The sequence below is a fragment of the Tribolium castaneum genome, chromosome 1, assembly GCF_031307605.1.
Source record: "Tribolium castaneum strain GA2 chromosome 1, icTriCast1.1, whole genome shotgun sequence".
In the NCBI taxonomy this organism is placed as follows: domain Eukaryota; kingdom Metazoa; phylum Arthropoda; class Insecta; order Coleoptera; family Tenebrionidae; genus Tribolium; species Tribolium castaneum.
The window spans coordinates 34,550,041-34,567,455 of NC_087394.1; the positions used below are offsets into that span (position 1 = coordinate 34,550,041).

A 17,415-nucleotide genomic window follows, 5' to 3' on the forward strand; every position below is an offset into this window, starting at 1 on the left:
ATAACTTGGGGCCAGCAGATGCGTTTAATACAGAGACACATTGCGTTTTGTCACGTTATTATTTAGGTCTTAATTTATCTAATGAAATATTTCGTCAAGTTTATTTGGCATGTTCCCACTGCTGCCAAATTTGGAATAAATTATTTTGAAAGGTTACACTGTCAATTGTCATCGTGGAGTGGCACGTGTTTGCAACCAGACCACTAGATCAGCCAGATTAGTTGGCACGTGATCTGTTCATTAGCCTGCCACGTGTTTATTCCTACGCTTAGCGTTTTCTACTTGCTGCTTAATTGTGCTCGTCCTTTTGTTCACTCCTGATGGCTGATAACGTTCGTTTGATATTTTTTTTTCATGGAATTTGGCAAAATGAAATAAGGAAAAACAATAGCTGTGAAAATTTTAGTCAACTAAATGCATTATAATTTATCGCTGCTTCTCACTGGTTCTTTTGGCCTGTACATGTGAGATAAAGTAAACACGCTCACTCACAGATTACGTTGCACTAAATAATAGATTACACTTTACTGAAAGCTCGCTAAATGCTTGGATCCATTTCTGTCAATGTTAATCTAAGCTTGACATATTTAAAAAATTTATAGACGGATTCTTGTAATGTTTGGAGGAAGAAAATAAAAACGAAAACAGACAGCTAATTCAGCTTTCGTCTGAGTTAGGTACAGTCGCGATCAAAAGGAATGACATCTCTACAAACAGGCTCGATAGCTAAGTCTAAAATCTGTTAGTTCACAAATTTTAATAAACAGGTCAGTTTACAAACTGTTTGTAAACAAGCCAAACGTACACATTAATTTTAGGGGTGTCATTCTTTTTGATCGTGACTGTACGTGTATCAAAAGGGGACCTTCTATGGATTTTCAAATAAGTAATAATTTTTTAGTTACTTCGAATAAATATCAATGCTGACCACTTATTTCACAAGTCTCAGCCCACTTTGACGAGAATCAAAGTTGAACGGTATTTTTGTAGTGTTTTATCTTTGGTTCGCTTTATTAATTTTATAATCTATTAAACCCCCCGTGTGTGGTACAGTTGGGAGTGGTGGCACATATCGATCAGGGTTTTTTGTCCCAGGATCAGATTACTGTCAATGCAAAGAGCAAAGTCCTGTCTCGCAGGAGCGCAGCAGGAGGCACTCGGATATCGGCCACATTCGATTACTCGCAACCTCCCAAATTCGGACAAACGCTGTCACACGAGGTGGCTCCTCTCGAAGAGGGTTGTCCGCATAAAATCCCGCCGTTAATTGCTTCATCAGTTTTAGCAGGATTACGACGAGACGTCAAATGAATTAAAACGGTAGTATTTCACTCTGTTCAGCTCGATAAAGAACTTGTTCTTAATTGAAAACTGATGTACACTTGTGAGTGTGAGGTGGTGGAATGTGTGTGTGTGTTTGTTTAAGGAAGGCGTTTTCACGCACACATAATGGCAGTAGAGGAAACCAAACACTGATATCTTTCAATTATTTAGAAATGAATTAGGGCACATGCCAGACACGTGTCTTTTGTGTATTTAGATTAATTTCGGGCGTTTCATTTTGGATAGCGGTTCATGTTACTGTACAGGTTTCCTATTTACAGATTAAAAGCGTTTTCTGAGCACGAACAAGTCTTTCTACACTTCGCGGGTAATTAGTTTTGCTTGCATGCACAGGATTCAAGGGAGAACTTAGCACACAAAACGTATCTTTACGGAGGATTTAAAATTGCGCAAAAACTCAGTCAAAAAGTGAGTACCTGATGAAAAACCGGAATACATGTGTTTCAATTAAAGGATTAAGCAAGCAATATATCTAATGCAAATCAGTCATGTTTACGTGCTTTTATTCTGTTTTTATGAACCGTCTAAATGTATCAGATTTTTTATTTCATTTTTCATTAAAGGATTTTTTTTAAACAGAACTTTACTTTAGAAACGACTATAAACCAAAAGGCTTAACGATTAGCTTGTGCTTTTTCCAAAAACCAAATTGCTAAAAAACGGTCTTTGTATTCAATGATCTAGACGATAATGTAGACAAAACGATTAAAAGCAATACACAATAGTTTTAGAAATGTATTGGAGGTTTTTTAGCGTTTCATTTAATGAATTTGGTTTTGGAATTTTTGCAACTTTACAAAAATTATATTTTTCGAAAATTATTTCCGTTATTCTGATTTAAACTCGTAATATGGGAAAAGTTTTTGCAAATCTGTAGTAGATATAAAATAATATTCCGGTACAAGGTTAAACTCTCGGTTAAACCAAAGAAAAATGGCTCTATTTTACCTTATTTCAATGCTCTAACCGGAGTTAATTTGACCCAATTAGACGAGTTAACTGGCTTTTTTCGGGTTATCTCAGGCGCAGTAGCAATTATTTTAAACATCTTATTTTCCATGATATAATCCAATTTTGTCATTTTTGTGGCTAATTTTGCTTCTTTTTGGAGGATTTCTAATTATTTTTTATAAAACTTGATAATTTTAATTTGACCCAAGAACTGCTTGGACGAGTTAACTAACTTTTTCGGGTTATCTCAGGTGCAGTGGCTATTCTTGCAAACGTTTTATTTTCCATGATATTTTACCATTTTTGCGGTTAATTTTGCTTTTTTTTTGAGGATTTCTAATTATTTTTTATAAAACTTGATAATTTTAATTTGACCCAAGAACTGCTTGACGAGTTAACTAGCATATTTCCGGTTATCTCAGGCGCAGTGGTTATTATTTCAAACGTTATATTTTCCATGATGTAAGCCAACTTCCGGCTAATTTCGCTTCTTTTTGGAGGATTTGTAATTATTTTTTATGAAACTTGATAATTTTGTAGGAGTATTTTATTTTTATGAGCAATAAAAGATCAATAAACCAAAAGATGTTCCTAGTTTTAGTTTTTTGTTTCCAACGTATAAATTCTAATTGAATTTTTTAAACCTACTTTCTACTAAACCAGCACTGAAATACGCACCTAGGCTTAAAATTTCAAGATTCAAGAAGTAAGATATAATAACCCTTTACTGAAATACCGGGCGTTATAGACTCTATAACACCGTTTATTGTTTGGGTTTTGTGTGGTATTGTGACATGAGTAACAAAGGGAAAAAGCTCATTTTCACTCACAAAGCTTCATGGTTTTGTGTGTGTGTGATGTAGAATAACAACAAATATGAATTTTGCAAACCACTATTGTTTTTATAGGTAGCTGATATTATGTAAAAAACTGTTTGCCACATTATTATGTTCATAAATTCCAAAAAAAATTTAACAAAACTCTAAGAGGAACTCAACAACTTTATTGAAGCATATTTTTAAGAAACGTGAAAAATTTACTTACCTATTTGTGGAGGAAAGCGATTTTTCCCGAAATTCTATGTTTGGGTAATAAAACAAACAACATTTCATAAAATAAATACGTATTTATTTCAAGTAGTTTCAAAGTAAGATTTAAACTGCATACACAAAATTTAGTTTGTTTTCACGACAAAGACTTACAGAGTTGTACATAATATTACAAAAAATAGTATAAAGCGTTATAAAATTTAAAATAGTCTGACTGAATCAACCCAATCTAATCACCAACAACTTTTGGCTTTTCAGTAACATTTTATCAGTAAGTCGCTTTCCAAATTTACAGAATTGTAAGATTGATCCGAAACTTAACGTATGATGTATACTTTGTCAAATGAATGAGGCGGACAAAGCCAGACTTACAAATAAAATATTTAAACGAGTGTGGATGGGAGCAAATCGCATTAGTTTTTTACGTTACCATTATCATTTTATGTAATTCGTTGCTTCTGGTAAAATAAAGACGGATGCCATTTGGCCCAAAGTTAGGTAATTTTTATAAAGCTAGTTTAATCTACAACGTATCAGTGACCCTGATATCAAACAAATGATATAGCTACCTACCTACAATTATAATACAACCATCTGGGTTACAGTCCGCTTAACCCATGGACGAAATAAATTGTTATTTACAAATTTAATAATCCTTGGCGGTTTTCAATATAGTGCCGTTCGCTTTCGCAATTTACAATTTTACTTACACATGCACACACACAATTATTGCGTCTTTCGATGATATGTACACTAAAGTCTCGATTTGTACTTGAGGTAATTAAGCCATATTTGCAAACTCCATACTGCAGTCGGGCGGATGCCTGGGGCCGAAGTTTTGGTGGTGCGGGGCCGCCATGCCCATGGCACTGTACCCAGTCATCTGGTACGTCCCTGCCATGTTGTTCATGGCTTGCATATGGTTCTGGGTGGTCTGCGAATTGAGATAATCGGGCTGCATTTGCCCATAATACGTGGGCGCGTAATTCTGGGCATAGTAGTTGTGTGAGGAGGTGTTGTGCCCATGCCCATTGGCCGTCCAGTTGAACGAGTTGTACTCGTGCTGGTAGGCCAGGGGCGACGCCGACGGCGACGGCGTCGTGATCAAGCTCGAGGTGTTGCTGCCGTGGGGTGTGATGTTGCCCGTGGGTCTGTAGCTCTGCATTTGGGGCGATTCCTTTTTGATGTTGACTGTCGGGGGCGACGCCGACGTGGACGGCGTCGGGATGCCCGTGGGGGTGGCCACGGACCTGGGGGCGGCCGCTGGCGACGCTTTGCTAGCCTTGACCTTCGTGGGGGAGGTGGTGGTCCGCGAGGCGCTCTTGTTCTGCTGCTGCTGGAGCTGCTGCCGGCACTTGGCGCGCCTGTTCTTGAACCAGACCTGGAACAGAATTTTCCCCTCGTAAAAATCGCCAGTCGATAATACGTGTTTTATAGGTTGCTGCCGACGAGGAGGTTTATAAAGGCAAGAGGCGGGTTGTTTTCATGGAACAACCCCACATAATCCGGGAACTAATGGAAAACTGCCCCCTCGTTCCATGTTCTACCTATTGTGTTATTGTATTGAATAAAATATATACAGTTATCCCAGTGCGGTGCGTCCGCAGATTGGATGCTGGGGGAATAAATTCGCTCGGAGGCCGTTATTGCTCATGTGAAATCAATCTTTGTTTTGGGACGCCAGTGTTGTGTTTAATTTGGAACTGATTCAACGAAAATAGACCATTTCATATTATGTTATCGGCGATTATTGAAACACTTATGAACACCGATTAAAATACGGTTGTGTCACTCTAAAAATTAATGACTAAGAGCCGGTTTACAGAACATTTTAAGTGCAATTAAATTTTAATTGCGATTAATTTGACATTTGTCAATGCTTTTTAAATGGCAACTTAATTCGAATTAGTTTAATTTTGAATTAAATCTTAATTTCGCTTTCTATAAACCGGCCGTAATACCAGTAATACGATTTTAAATTTTAATTGCGATTAATTTGACATTTGTCAATGCTTTTTAAATGGCAACTTAATTCGAATTAGTTTAATTTTGAATTAAATCTTAATTTCGCTTTCTATAAACCGGCCGTAATACCAATCTAATGGTCTCTCGTAAGAACCTCAAAGGTCTGAAAACTTTAGCTTCTGATACAAAAATACAGAAAAAAATATAGAACGTAACTAATTCTCAAAATAAAGGAGGATTCGTAATAGTATTTTTACAATTTTGAATCAATATCACGACATTTTGTCATTATTTTGAGGCTAAAATAAGCTACTTTTGCGCACTACCGCTAATATGGGCTTTCATTTTGCAACGATTTTTATGTTGTCTCGTAAGCGACGCAGGATTTCTGGGGGATTAAATTTGAGGACTAAAACGTTGTCTTCTTCTGAATCACTCTTTTTTTCCAAAAACAGTTAAATAATCGCTAACTTTTTAAAATGCGACAATCTTTAGATAGTTTTCGTTGTTTATTGGTTGTATTATCAAAATGACAGTAACTAATTAAATATTTTCAGCCATCTATCTTTTGAATTCAATTTATTCGCAGTAAAAATTAATGAATATTATTTTACTTAAATTTTAGCAAAATTGTAAAAAATACTTACAACTCGTTCCAATACTAGTTGTATGAATAGCTATGTAAGACAGTCATTAATTTATTAAGTCATTCAAATCTTAAGTTGGTATTTATTTTTATCATTACTATTTTATTGATTGTTTTTTTCGTTATTTATTTAGAAAGTCAACAATTCTTCTACTCCATTGTTTATACAGGGTGAGTCAGTAGTGGGTTATTTCTGATTTTTTTAACATGCAACCAATAATTCTGACTCAAGCTGACTAGATCGGTAATCGTGAAAAAAATTCAAAATTAATCCACGATTACATTGTTCTGAATTGTCAAGTTGATAGTTTCGTTAAATTTTATTATGGACTCTTATTATTTAAAAATAAAAAAACAATGTTGATTCAATTAATGTTTTTAAAAATTTAACGAAGTGTCCAAGTGGTAAGTGCAATTAGTATTTTTTTGGTTGCACCTAAGGACGTCTCAGAAATAATCCACCATTAACTCACCCTGTATGTATGACCATACAGTATTTTTTATTTGATTGAAAGTTTTAGTTAGTCGCAAGTTTTAATTTTATTATTACGATAATAGTGCTACTAAAATAGGTACCTTAATTTTTTTTTGAATAATTGCATTTTGGTCTTGGCATAAAATTAAAAGTAAAATAAAATAAATTAAAATCGGTCATAATGTGAGCTGGTTTAGGTAAGACAGCTTTAGATTTTCGCTATTTTGTCCTGATTTGGACTCAGATGTTCAGTTTCGAGATTTTGTCAGAAAAACTAAGTGTAACTCAAGTTGTAAAAAAATGTCTTATGTAAACGCCTTTTAATCCATTGAACAATATAAATAAAACCTTACATTCATAAAGAGTGAATTAAATTTTAGTTTGACTAAATTTTTACACAACACAAAACGATGCAATTAATTCACAGGAAAAAAATATGCATTTAAAAATTAAATCTAACTCAATTAATGTCTTGATTTTGTTTTTTTATTTGATCATCTTATACTTTAAACAAATGTGAAAATTGAAAGTATATGACTTTTATTCTCTCCAGAATCGTGTTTAAATTTTGTTTGGTGAATGCAGTCTTCTGGAAAACTATTTTTGTTGACAATTTTCTCTTTGATGCACCGATCTACTTTTCTATGTGCTTGTTACAGTTTTTTTCTTTTTCTAATAAGAAAGTTTAAACGATTTAGGTATTTTATCTAAAGCTTACATTCTTATTTTTACTGAAGCAATTATCAACGTTTTCATAAGGAAAGTCAGCGAACTGTTTTTAGCTTGGATATTTAATTGTAATAGCGCTTGCAAGTACAGATAATCTTATAATTACCAATAAACAATAAATGGCACACATGCTGCATTCGAAAATAATTGTTCTCAACGCGAGGCTGAACGGTTTCTTATAACCGTCTGTTTTTCCTTTGAGACAAATTTTCTCACGACATAGATACCTGCATTACTTTATCCCGAGCTTTGTACAAATATTCATAATTCATAACTGTAGGGCTTGATACAATTTCTTGTTTTATTAGGTCATTATGAAGAATACGCTCATATTGCAAAAACAGTACAAAAAAAACGCCAAAAATTAAATTACAACAATTATTAAGACCAATCCAGTAAAATTTATTTTTTGTAATGAGGTTCTAATTGCTTGGCGCATTTTGGCACATATGAGCTGTTCAGAATGTAGACAAACAGCAGCTGTGCTATGTGAAAAGACTAACCAGCCTTCAAATTGAATCATTACCCAGAGGACGGCAAACATTCCGCCCCTCGTATTGTACCATTGTCATCGCTACACCACAAATGCAAGTTGGAGCCTTAACTCAGCATGTCGAACGTATAGAAGAAAAACAAATATGCCGTATAGTTGCATTTTCAGCCGCCTCTTGCCTTTGCTTTCCTGGTCTCGGTAATAATAATTTATAAGTTTTATATGAAGCGCTACAAATTAAATGCAAAAAGGGAATATCGGCACAAAGCCGGTAACGGATTTGTTGACATAGCTGGTTAAAGCGTGTAAACGCATAACTCATTTTTCATGGCAGTGACGAAAACTGTCAACGCTTTTCAAATTTGTGTATTGGTTTTGGGCAAAAGTCGCAGTGTCAATGTTGGGGTCCGGACACATACCTGCACTCTGGACTCGGGGAGATTGATCTTGACGGCGACTTCTTCGCGCATGAAGATGTCCGGGTAGCGTGTTTTGGCGAAGAGTCCTTCAAGAAGGTCAAGCTGGGCTCTGGTGAATGTCGTCCTTTCGCGCCGCTGCTTTCTGGGGTTGACGCCTGCAAAATATGAATAAACTAGGCATTATGCTTTTGCCAGTAGACTGAAAAACATTAATTATTCAAACATTGTCCGGCAGGAAAAATAAAAGTGTCGTGCACCTGGCAGCCTCCGAGGATCTCTTTCTAATTTTAAACCCGAATAACCCATTTATCACAAATGACTGACACAAATTCGTTAATTTGCATTCGAATTTATATCCAGTAGCAGTCGCTTGGAAAAATCAAGTTAACAAATCATCGAAATTATTCTTCTGATCGCTGTCTCGCTTTATATGGTAAATTATGCCCGTGGATGAATTTCGTATAAAACTCAAGACTAGTAGCAGGAGTGGAATCAAATCTAAATTGTTCCAGTCTACATTTTCAACTCTTTATGTGCGTGCTTGCCGGATTACCTCGCTTGTTCAGCCAGCTGCTCTCTCTGTAGTCCTTTTTATTCCCGACATTTATCGGGGATTATATCGACGCGGCTGCCTCGAGGACGGCTGCCTTTATATTTAATCAATACCTCCCAATGACTCCAAATTATTTTTAAAATTCGTGTGTACGTACTACACCCCCGAATAAATATTGCTCCGCTGTTCATACACGGAAACGCAATAACCTCAACAATCAATGCTCCGGGCTAACACCGCACGCAGACTCTCCCGAAGTTATTGCCACTTGGGGTTTCCGTCTACTACTGCAATGAATACATCGGGTGCTAATAGATCTGTAAATACTGGGGCGGCTACTCTCCAAGGGGCGAAATTTGATACGGCGCTCTCAAGGAACCACTGCACCGAATTCAACTTCTGCATTATTCACCACCCAAACAAATCACTTTCAAAATATCTAACAAATCATTTTACCCGTACATACCCCAATTTCAACTCGTTACTTATGGTTTGACATAACACCAACTCCTTCCCTCTTTTTTGACAAATTTGATAAGTTTATTCAAGAACGATTCAGTTTGAGAGACATTTCAATCAATCATTAATAAATCAATTCATAGATCAATTATTAACATCAATAGTCATCCAAGAGAAAGAAGGCTTTCCTCCAGTGTAATACATATATTTATCAGGAAATATTGTTCTCGATCTTTCATGTCTTCCATGGAAATGCATTATTTCTTCCAGAAGGAGGAAAATGGGGGAGGAAAGAACGTTATTTCCTCTAAAACGATATATTTTGATAAAAACATTTACGTTTGGTATTTCAGTTGACGATTAAACCAAAATAATTCCGGTTACCAAGTTATTTCCTGGTTTGGTGTATTTCAGTGCTTGGTTATCAGTTAACCACCGTTAAACGTATCGAGTTACCAACTTTTTTTGATGGTTATTAAGTTATTACTGAAGTTATATATTGTATAGATTGTTCGACAGGTTTTATTAATACATTCCGAAAAGATGCATAATTTAGGATTTTTGAATTGAAGGGCTTATTAAAAAAACGTGACAAGCCACCAAATGAATTAATGAGAAAACTCAGTTTAACGTTTCTAGAAAGTCCATAAAATTTTAATTAAAAAATTAATCGTCCTTTTTTTTGACGCCAGTTTTTGGAAAATTGTCTCATTATCATCATACAATGTGCCGCTTCGTTCAAATGACTATTATGGTTTCTCTATGAAATATTTAAATTAGCTTTTTACTCACTTTTTGCATTTTTCGGCAAAGTTGTTTCAAATGCAGGATTTGTCTTGATTTGTATTTTATATTTCTGTGATTTTTGTTGATGTGTATTCTTTATTTATGGATTCGAAGTCTTATGCATTATTTACATCATTCTTCCTAATTATGTGGTAAACTAAAAATTTATTTCCACAATTTTATTAAAAAAAAGAGTAAAAATCATTACGTTACATGACATCAAAATTAGACGTAAAATCTGACTTCTCTGCGCTCACTCGTTCTGGCAAACATTGTGATTTTTAAACAACGTCAGTCTTTTTGTTGAATTGATTTGATTTTCCCGAAAGTTTTGACATTTTTTGTACCGAATATAGAACTGCAGGCTAATTGCAAATACCTGGAAATTTAATAGATGACGTGCCCTAGAAAATGAGTTTTATTTTTATCTGGGTCTAAAAATTAACTTTCGTAACTAATAAGTTTAGTAATAATCCAAGGGAGTGAGAATAAATTGATTTTTTTAACTTTTATTTAATTATTTTGCATAATATAATTGTTTTTTATACTTTTTTATATAGCTGTCTCAACGCTTTCCAGAGATGTGAAGAGTTAAACAAAATTTATTTTTTCTAATCACCCTTGAAAAAGGAGAACAATTTTCTGAATAAAAAATAGCAATACGTGGATTATTTTTTTTGATTTGTGGTTTAGTTAACATCTGTTAACTGAAGCTTTTCTTGTTAAAAGTAGTAAAAGGTCGATAACTTTGTAATTCAAACGTAATGTATTCAATTCAGGGTGATCAATACAATCACTACTAAGCTGGCGTAGGCGTAGCATTATAGTAGAGAGATCAAAATTACAATGTGGGAGTAAATGGTGAAGAAATTGAAAGTTTGAAACAAAGCCAGTTAGTCCAATGACAAAATTATCTTCAACTGAACGCACACGAGCGCTTCACTAATTACTGAGTTCACTGCATGGAAATATCCTGGTCAAAATTATTGATTTGGCTGCAAGCCACGGAAAAGATGCAACATCAATAGCGAAAGGAGCGAAAGCAAACAAGGGTGGGCGCGTAAAAAAACAAACTGTACTCCCTTCTGCAAATAAAGTTAAAATGACAAATTGATTTAGGAAATGTATCTGCGTAACAAGCGACATATGTTCCTCCTCAAACAGCGGTACCAATTGTTGCAATATTATTTTAACACACATGAATGTACCTTGACAACCAGGACCAAGGAGAGTTCTTGCAGGCATTGACTGCCATACAGCCGTAGCCATGCCAACGGCCACCCACCACCCCAGTAATCGGCTCAGCTTCTCTCTGACACGGCACTTCTCTTTGCCTGCACCGGGAGTGCTCCACGTCTGCCCCAGACCCTCTTTCTCTGCTCCATGCCGTCAGCAAGGGACAGATAATGCCCCAGACGCCCAACTTACAAATAAAATTGCAACCAGAAAATCGACTGTGTCGTATTTTCGATTTGACGGGCCCCAAGGGCCTCCGCTCGTATCATCTTCGTTTAGTTTTAAATTAGACGACCGTAAAAAATATTTCAGCGCAATTATAAATCCCATCTCCAACAATGCGGTATCAATATTAACATAAACATTTCATTTGGACGGCTTAACATAAATCATTCGTATGATCTATTCACCGCAAACAATATTTGAATCTATTACCTGCCTGCAGAGAGCAGCTTTTTTGAGAATATAATTGGCGGATGTAATGATGGCTTTTTTGGCTTCCGCCCATGTTCAAAGTTAAGGAAATATTTGTTTTAGAGTAATCCTGACACCCCTTATAACTACTGGCTGCACTCAGTGAATGCAAACACATACACTCGCCGATAAAATGCTAATCTGAGTTAACACATGAGCTTCGTAATTGAAAATAAACCCAATCGTCAGGGCGGGATAATGCAGGGGTATTTAAAACTAAGTTTTCAACCCCACTATAAACCTTGATTCAAATTCTACATCAATATTTTAATGATTTTATTAGCGAAACGTTCTTTGTTGTTCAGAATTAATAAAGTGGTCCTGAAACACGAAAAATTTGAAGTGTTAAGTTAAGTTAAGAAAGTCCCTTTGTGTTTTAAAAATCAAAATTGGGGTAGTTTTTTGTTTCTAGTGCTTCCGTGAGGTAAAAGATCATAGTTGACTTGAGGGCAATTCCGTTTTTCAATATCTCAAAATAATAATTTTATATAATATTTTTAATTTTAAAGATTGTTTTTTGTCGTTTCTAAAAACAACATAAACAAACACGTGGTTTCCTTTCAGCCAATGAAATTTTAGTGTAAATAAAACAAAGAAAAAAGCTTTTTTTAAAGCACTAAAGTGGTTGTTCTCTCTCAAAATTGTATTTTATTGAAAGCTACATGTTTCGACTCGCTCGTGGTCATCTTCAGGCTACTGAAAAAGTTACATTATGCTTAAATTTATCATTTTGTAAAGTTTTTAATTATTACTTCACAAAATGGTTAATTTAAGCATGGTGTAATTTTTTCATTAGCCTGAAGATGACCACGAGTGTAAGTCGAAACATGTAGTTTTTAATAAAATACAATTTTGAGAAAGAAGGACCACTTCATTATCTATACAAAATTCACATAACTTCCCATAATGGATGCTAACAATCTAATAAAAAAAGGTTTATTCTAGCTCAAAAGAACGTCTTAAGATTTGGCTTAGAAGAAAACGATTTATTTTAGACAAATTTCTGTTAGAAACAAGAAAAACTACTAACATTATCCCAAATGTATTTTTCTTTAGTAGGTACTGTCATTATTACTATTATTATTATTATTATTATTATTATTATTATTATTATTATTATTATTATTATCATTATTATTATTATTATTATTATTATTATTATTTTAGACAGTAAAAAACCGATTATAACTTTGGTGTAGCGAACGGTTTAAAATGTTTAATCTTCTACACTTTCTTGCTCAAAACCGGATGCTTTTTAAAAATTACCTAAAATGGACTTATTTTGTCAATTTTCTGACGATTTTAAGTACTAACATACTCGTATTTTCACGGCAATTTTTGGATGTACCTAATGACGTCTGTGAAAATTGGCTTTCTAAAAGTTAGGTCAAATAATTCTCAAATAAACCTATTTTTTTAAGGCCAACGACAATTTTTTATAGCGATTTTGGCTTTAAGACACTAAAAATGATGAAATTTAGAATAACTTCACGTGAATACAGATAAGGGAATCTGATTTCTGTGTGATTATAAAATATTCGAACCGACTCACCTTGCATATTACATATAAACCTGTAGTTTTTTAAATATGAACATTTTTGTAAATACTGTATAAAATTTAAGATGAGAGTTCTTCACCCATTTTAAACTATTAGCAACTGAAACACTTTAAAACCAATCACAAGTAACACAAACCGATTAAAGCCTGGGTTTAATAATGTCTTTAATTATTAATTTTAAATAGAATTTAGTGAAAATTACTACGAAATACGTCCAAAAATATAAATACTCAATTGTTTTGAGCTCAGATACCGGTGAATTAATCGTAGGAATGTATATTTTGCTCGTAATCTGGAATGATTTACTGGGAGAAAAAATCGCAGTGCAACATTTCATGACCAGTGTTAAAAGTGGACGAATTGTCGCCTGTTTCCGCTTGATTCCCGGCTTTATCAAATCGAGTCGGCCGCCGCCGCGTCTGAAAATCTGTAGTGTTGAAACAGCACGTGCGAGGGGCAGATAATTCACGGTTAAAATACCCCAATAAAACATCAGTGATTCAATTTGACACCCCAGAGAACGTTCATTGGCCAGGTGGTGGTTCCCATCGACCGGAATTGCTCTCGCTGCGAATCGCAACTAACTTGGCTACTGTATAAACGCGGTTATAAACTGAGGCAGAAATTCAATTTGGCCGCACTTCTACCGTGAACAATGCCATTTGCGCCCTATTGCATACATTATATCTCCGACCAACAGGCCGGGGAAATTTCAAACTTTCAAATTAAAAAAAATATAATAATGAAAGCGCACCAACAAACCGAGATCTTTGCATGATTTGGAGAAACATTACTTGGATATTATCGACCTGATCGCTTGTATGAACAATGGTGGTCCGGCCATTGTTTGAAATGACGTTGTAAGAACGGTAACCCGGATTAGTCCGGATTTAAAGTGCGGAGCGGCTCCCGCGGATAAAGTCGCCGTTGCGCGCCCAAAGCTCGCAATTTTGATGATATCCGTCGTTTTGACTCGGACTGAAAACCAATCTGAGTGATATTTGTCGAATAACAATGACGCAAATTAATTTATGAAAGCGTGCTGTCGCCTGAACCGGAATTTATAAGTGACAGAAAAACAAGCTACATATTTAATTCTGTGACAGCGCATAAATAAGTATTGTGCTCCTCTTTCTCGTTTTAATTAATTTCACAAGAACTTGTTTGAGATTTCGACGCGCCGCCGCCGCCGCGAGTTATTTATTTTATTTAAAAAACGGTTCCGTCGGGAGTTATTGATGCGACGACTTTTAAGGGGTCATCGAGTAGTAAACATACACGTATACGAGAAGCCTACAAAAATACAGTGACACGACACTTGGGAATAATGGGCTTCTTACTGATACTTAATATCCAACAAACATACACGTTCCGACACCCACTACTTCTAATTTAATTACATCCAGTTATTATTCCCGAATATATTTGGGGCTACACTGATTACTAGAATGATCAAATTTAAGTTAAGTGAACCTAATACTTTTTTCAATATTTTTATTGTTACTTTGTTAATTATACTGAAACAGCTGGAGATTGAAATAATTACAGTGGAACCTCTATAAGTCGAAGTACCTACCCCTTGTCTAAAAAAAAATCGAGATTTCAAAGTTTCCAGATATGGAATATTGCTTTTTATGCTCCTAAGTATTATATTGTTTTGTTGGACAATTTTAAAATCGATTAAATTCACAAAATACATAAATTTGTAGTATATTTTCTATGTTTAAGTTATGTCTAAACAATAAAGGTTTTTTTAGTTCAAAGCAGTTGTTTCTCGGAATGAAATAATAGTCAAGTCGTTTGATTTCAAATAATTTTTTAATTCAAGAAGAAAGTTATGTTTCCATTGACGTTTACGTTTTGAGTTTTACGTTTACGTCCTTTTTCCTACATTTACTCGAAAATCGCGTTGATTGAAGGGTATTTATACTTTTATTAAATTTTCTTGAACCTTTTCCAATTTGTTACTAAAATTTTTCACTAAATTTTATCAAAAGACGCCAAAATTTGGAATTTTCTAAACGTGTAAATTTATTCTTGAACCCGAAAATATATTTCGAAAAATCCTGATTCAAAAAACTTCAATTTTAAAATGACATTGCTTTTATCCTTTTTATGACTTCCTGCATGTTTTTGACGGTAATTTGCAGAATATCAACATAAATCCCCAAAAAAATCACAAAATTTGTGTGTTTTTTTTATTTCTTAGTCAAAAATAATAAAAAATACCCATACTGCTGGAAAATTTGGGCCGTTTTTGAATCATTTTTGCGCAAAAACTACTAAATTAAGCTCATCATTGCATTATTTTGACTCCGAAAATGGAAATTTTTGCCAAATTTCAACATAGATCTCCGAAAAAATCACCAAATTTAAGTTTTTTTATTATTTAGTCAAAAATAATAAAAAATACCCACACTTTCGTAACATTTGCGCTGTTTTTAAGATAATTTTTGCACAAAAACTACTTAATTAAGCTCACCATTGCATTGTTTTTGAACTTTTTTAAAGTTTCAGTGCATTTTTCAGTCATAAACTCATTCCAATTTTGAAATAATTCGAAAAAAAATAGCAAATTGGATTAAAAATCAAAACGTATCTAGATAACTAAGACTTGTGATTTCTGTTCAAGTTTAAATTTCTTGAAATTCTCGAATTTTTGCGAAATTTCTTAAACCTTCATTCTACTTCGAATTCTCGACACATTTTTTGGTCTTGAATAAGGTCAGATTGCCCAAAAATTCTTGCTTCGAAAAGGAAAAGTTTAAGTTTAACTCAGAATGTAAAAATCTTTTGATTGCTTGAAAAATTCAGTTAAACACAAGTCACAATTAACAAATTAAATTTTAGTAGAATTTGGATACATTTTTATAAAAACAAAAAAATGTGTTATGCAGGGAAGGATTAGCCCATTTAAATTTATGGTCCTATTAGAAGGACAAAGATTAACATCTGTTCAATGCTAATCTAAGCAAGTGAAATTAATTCGGTAACAGTTTATAATTTTATTCTATTTTTTCGTATAAATACACTTATACAAAGAGCAGAAAATTGTTGCTACGTTAGAATTTAACATAAAATGTTGTAATATTTTTTGCAGTTTTTTAAAATAATGGGCTTTATCTCAAAAATAAAAAATGGAACACTTTTATTTCATTAATTTTCTATAGCATCCTAATCTCTAGATCATCTGTTAATCCCATATTTGAACAGAATTTTAACAAAAAATAACTTCAGGGTTAATAAATGGGTTAAGTAGATATTTAGGGGTGAAAAAATATCTACAGCCAACAATCTTTTCTTTATAGTTGTTTTATCTCAATATTTTATACTTTATATTATTATTATTATTACGTGTATTGTCCTGGATTTAAATTTGTTAAAATACAAAAAATCTGGTGACCAATTTTACATAGCTATAAAAATTGTTGAAACAAAGTGAAGAAAGCTTAAAGACTTAAAGAGAAATTCGCTAAAATTACATTAATTTCTAATGTAAATGCTCGGGATTAGTCAATTGGGTTATCGTACTTTCGAGATATAGAGGTTCGACTGTATCATAATTGACTCTAGTTATGTACAAAAGTAGAAACATGTAATTCAGTAACACTAAGTGAAAATTAATCAAAAAATATGTCAAACGAAATGAGATTTTCGTTTTGTTGCTGGCAATTAATTGTATAAATTTACCTTGCGGGAAGGGGACGGACTCCAGCGGGTGTCCCAGGCCGAAGCCGAGGGCAGGCATGGGCATCCCGGAAAGGCCGCCACCCAGTCCGGAACTAAGCGAAGGATGCGGCGCATACGGCGGTCCGTGCGGTGCCGTTTGTTGCTTAACAAATCCTTGCATGTTCATTGGGAGATAAAAACTTCCTTCACCGACACTTGCCGCACACCCTCTGTTATCTTCTTCTGGTGGAGGGGTCGTTTTGAGGCAGGATATTTTTACTGCAACAACAGAATGTCACATCAAAATAAAGAAATATTTTGTTACGTCGTCCCGTCCGACGCATGAACGAAATTCTCGGTAAACGAAATATTGAAGTTTGCCGCGTTTCCACTTTTTCTAAAGAAGTGCTGAAAGAGATAATCTGCCAGAGATCTCTGCCGCCATTCGGTGGTAAGGATTTTGGGAAACTAGTTTGGTCGTGAAAACAGGTAACGAGGTGGAAATATTTAACGACTTGTCTTGCAGCTTCTGCACTTTCTGAGATAGGTGTAGGTACAATTGCAAGGAGGCTAAGTGCAGACGGATCGGTTAGGAGAGTCTATTGATA

General features: G+C 34.4%; 1 protein-coding gene across 4 annotated transcripts in view; it reads right to left on the bottom strand.

Annotated features, from left to right (window-relative positions):
• Nucleotides 1-3,401: 3,401 nt before the first annotated feature.
• The window catches only part of Otd1 (orthodenticle-1), a 46,157-nt gene continuing 32,143 nt past the window's right edge, over nucleotides 3,402-17,415 (bottom strand). For 2 of the 4 annotated variants that reach the window (XM_015977567.2, XM_008192467.3), the window contains 3 exons: nucleotides 16,829-17,086; nucleotides 8,072-8,244; nucleotides 3,402-4,725 (listed from right to left, as the gene is read on the bottom strand). In XM_015977567.2, coding sequence (XP_015833053.1) covers nucleotides 4,126-4,725; nucleotides 8,072-8,244; nucleotides 16,829-16,994 — 939 coding nt within the window. In that variant the 5' untranslated portion in view covers nucleotides 16,995-17,086 and the 3' untranslated portion in view covers nucleotides 3,402-4,125. 4 annotated transcript variants of the gene reach the window in all.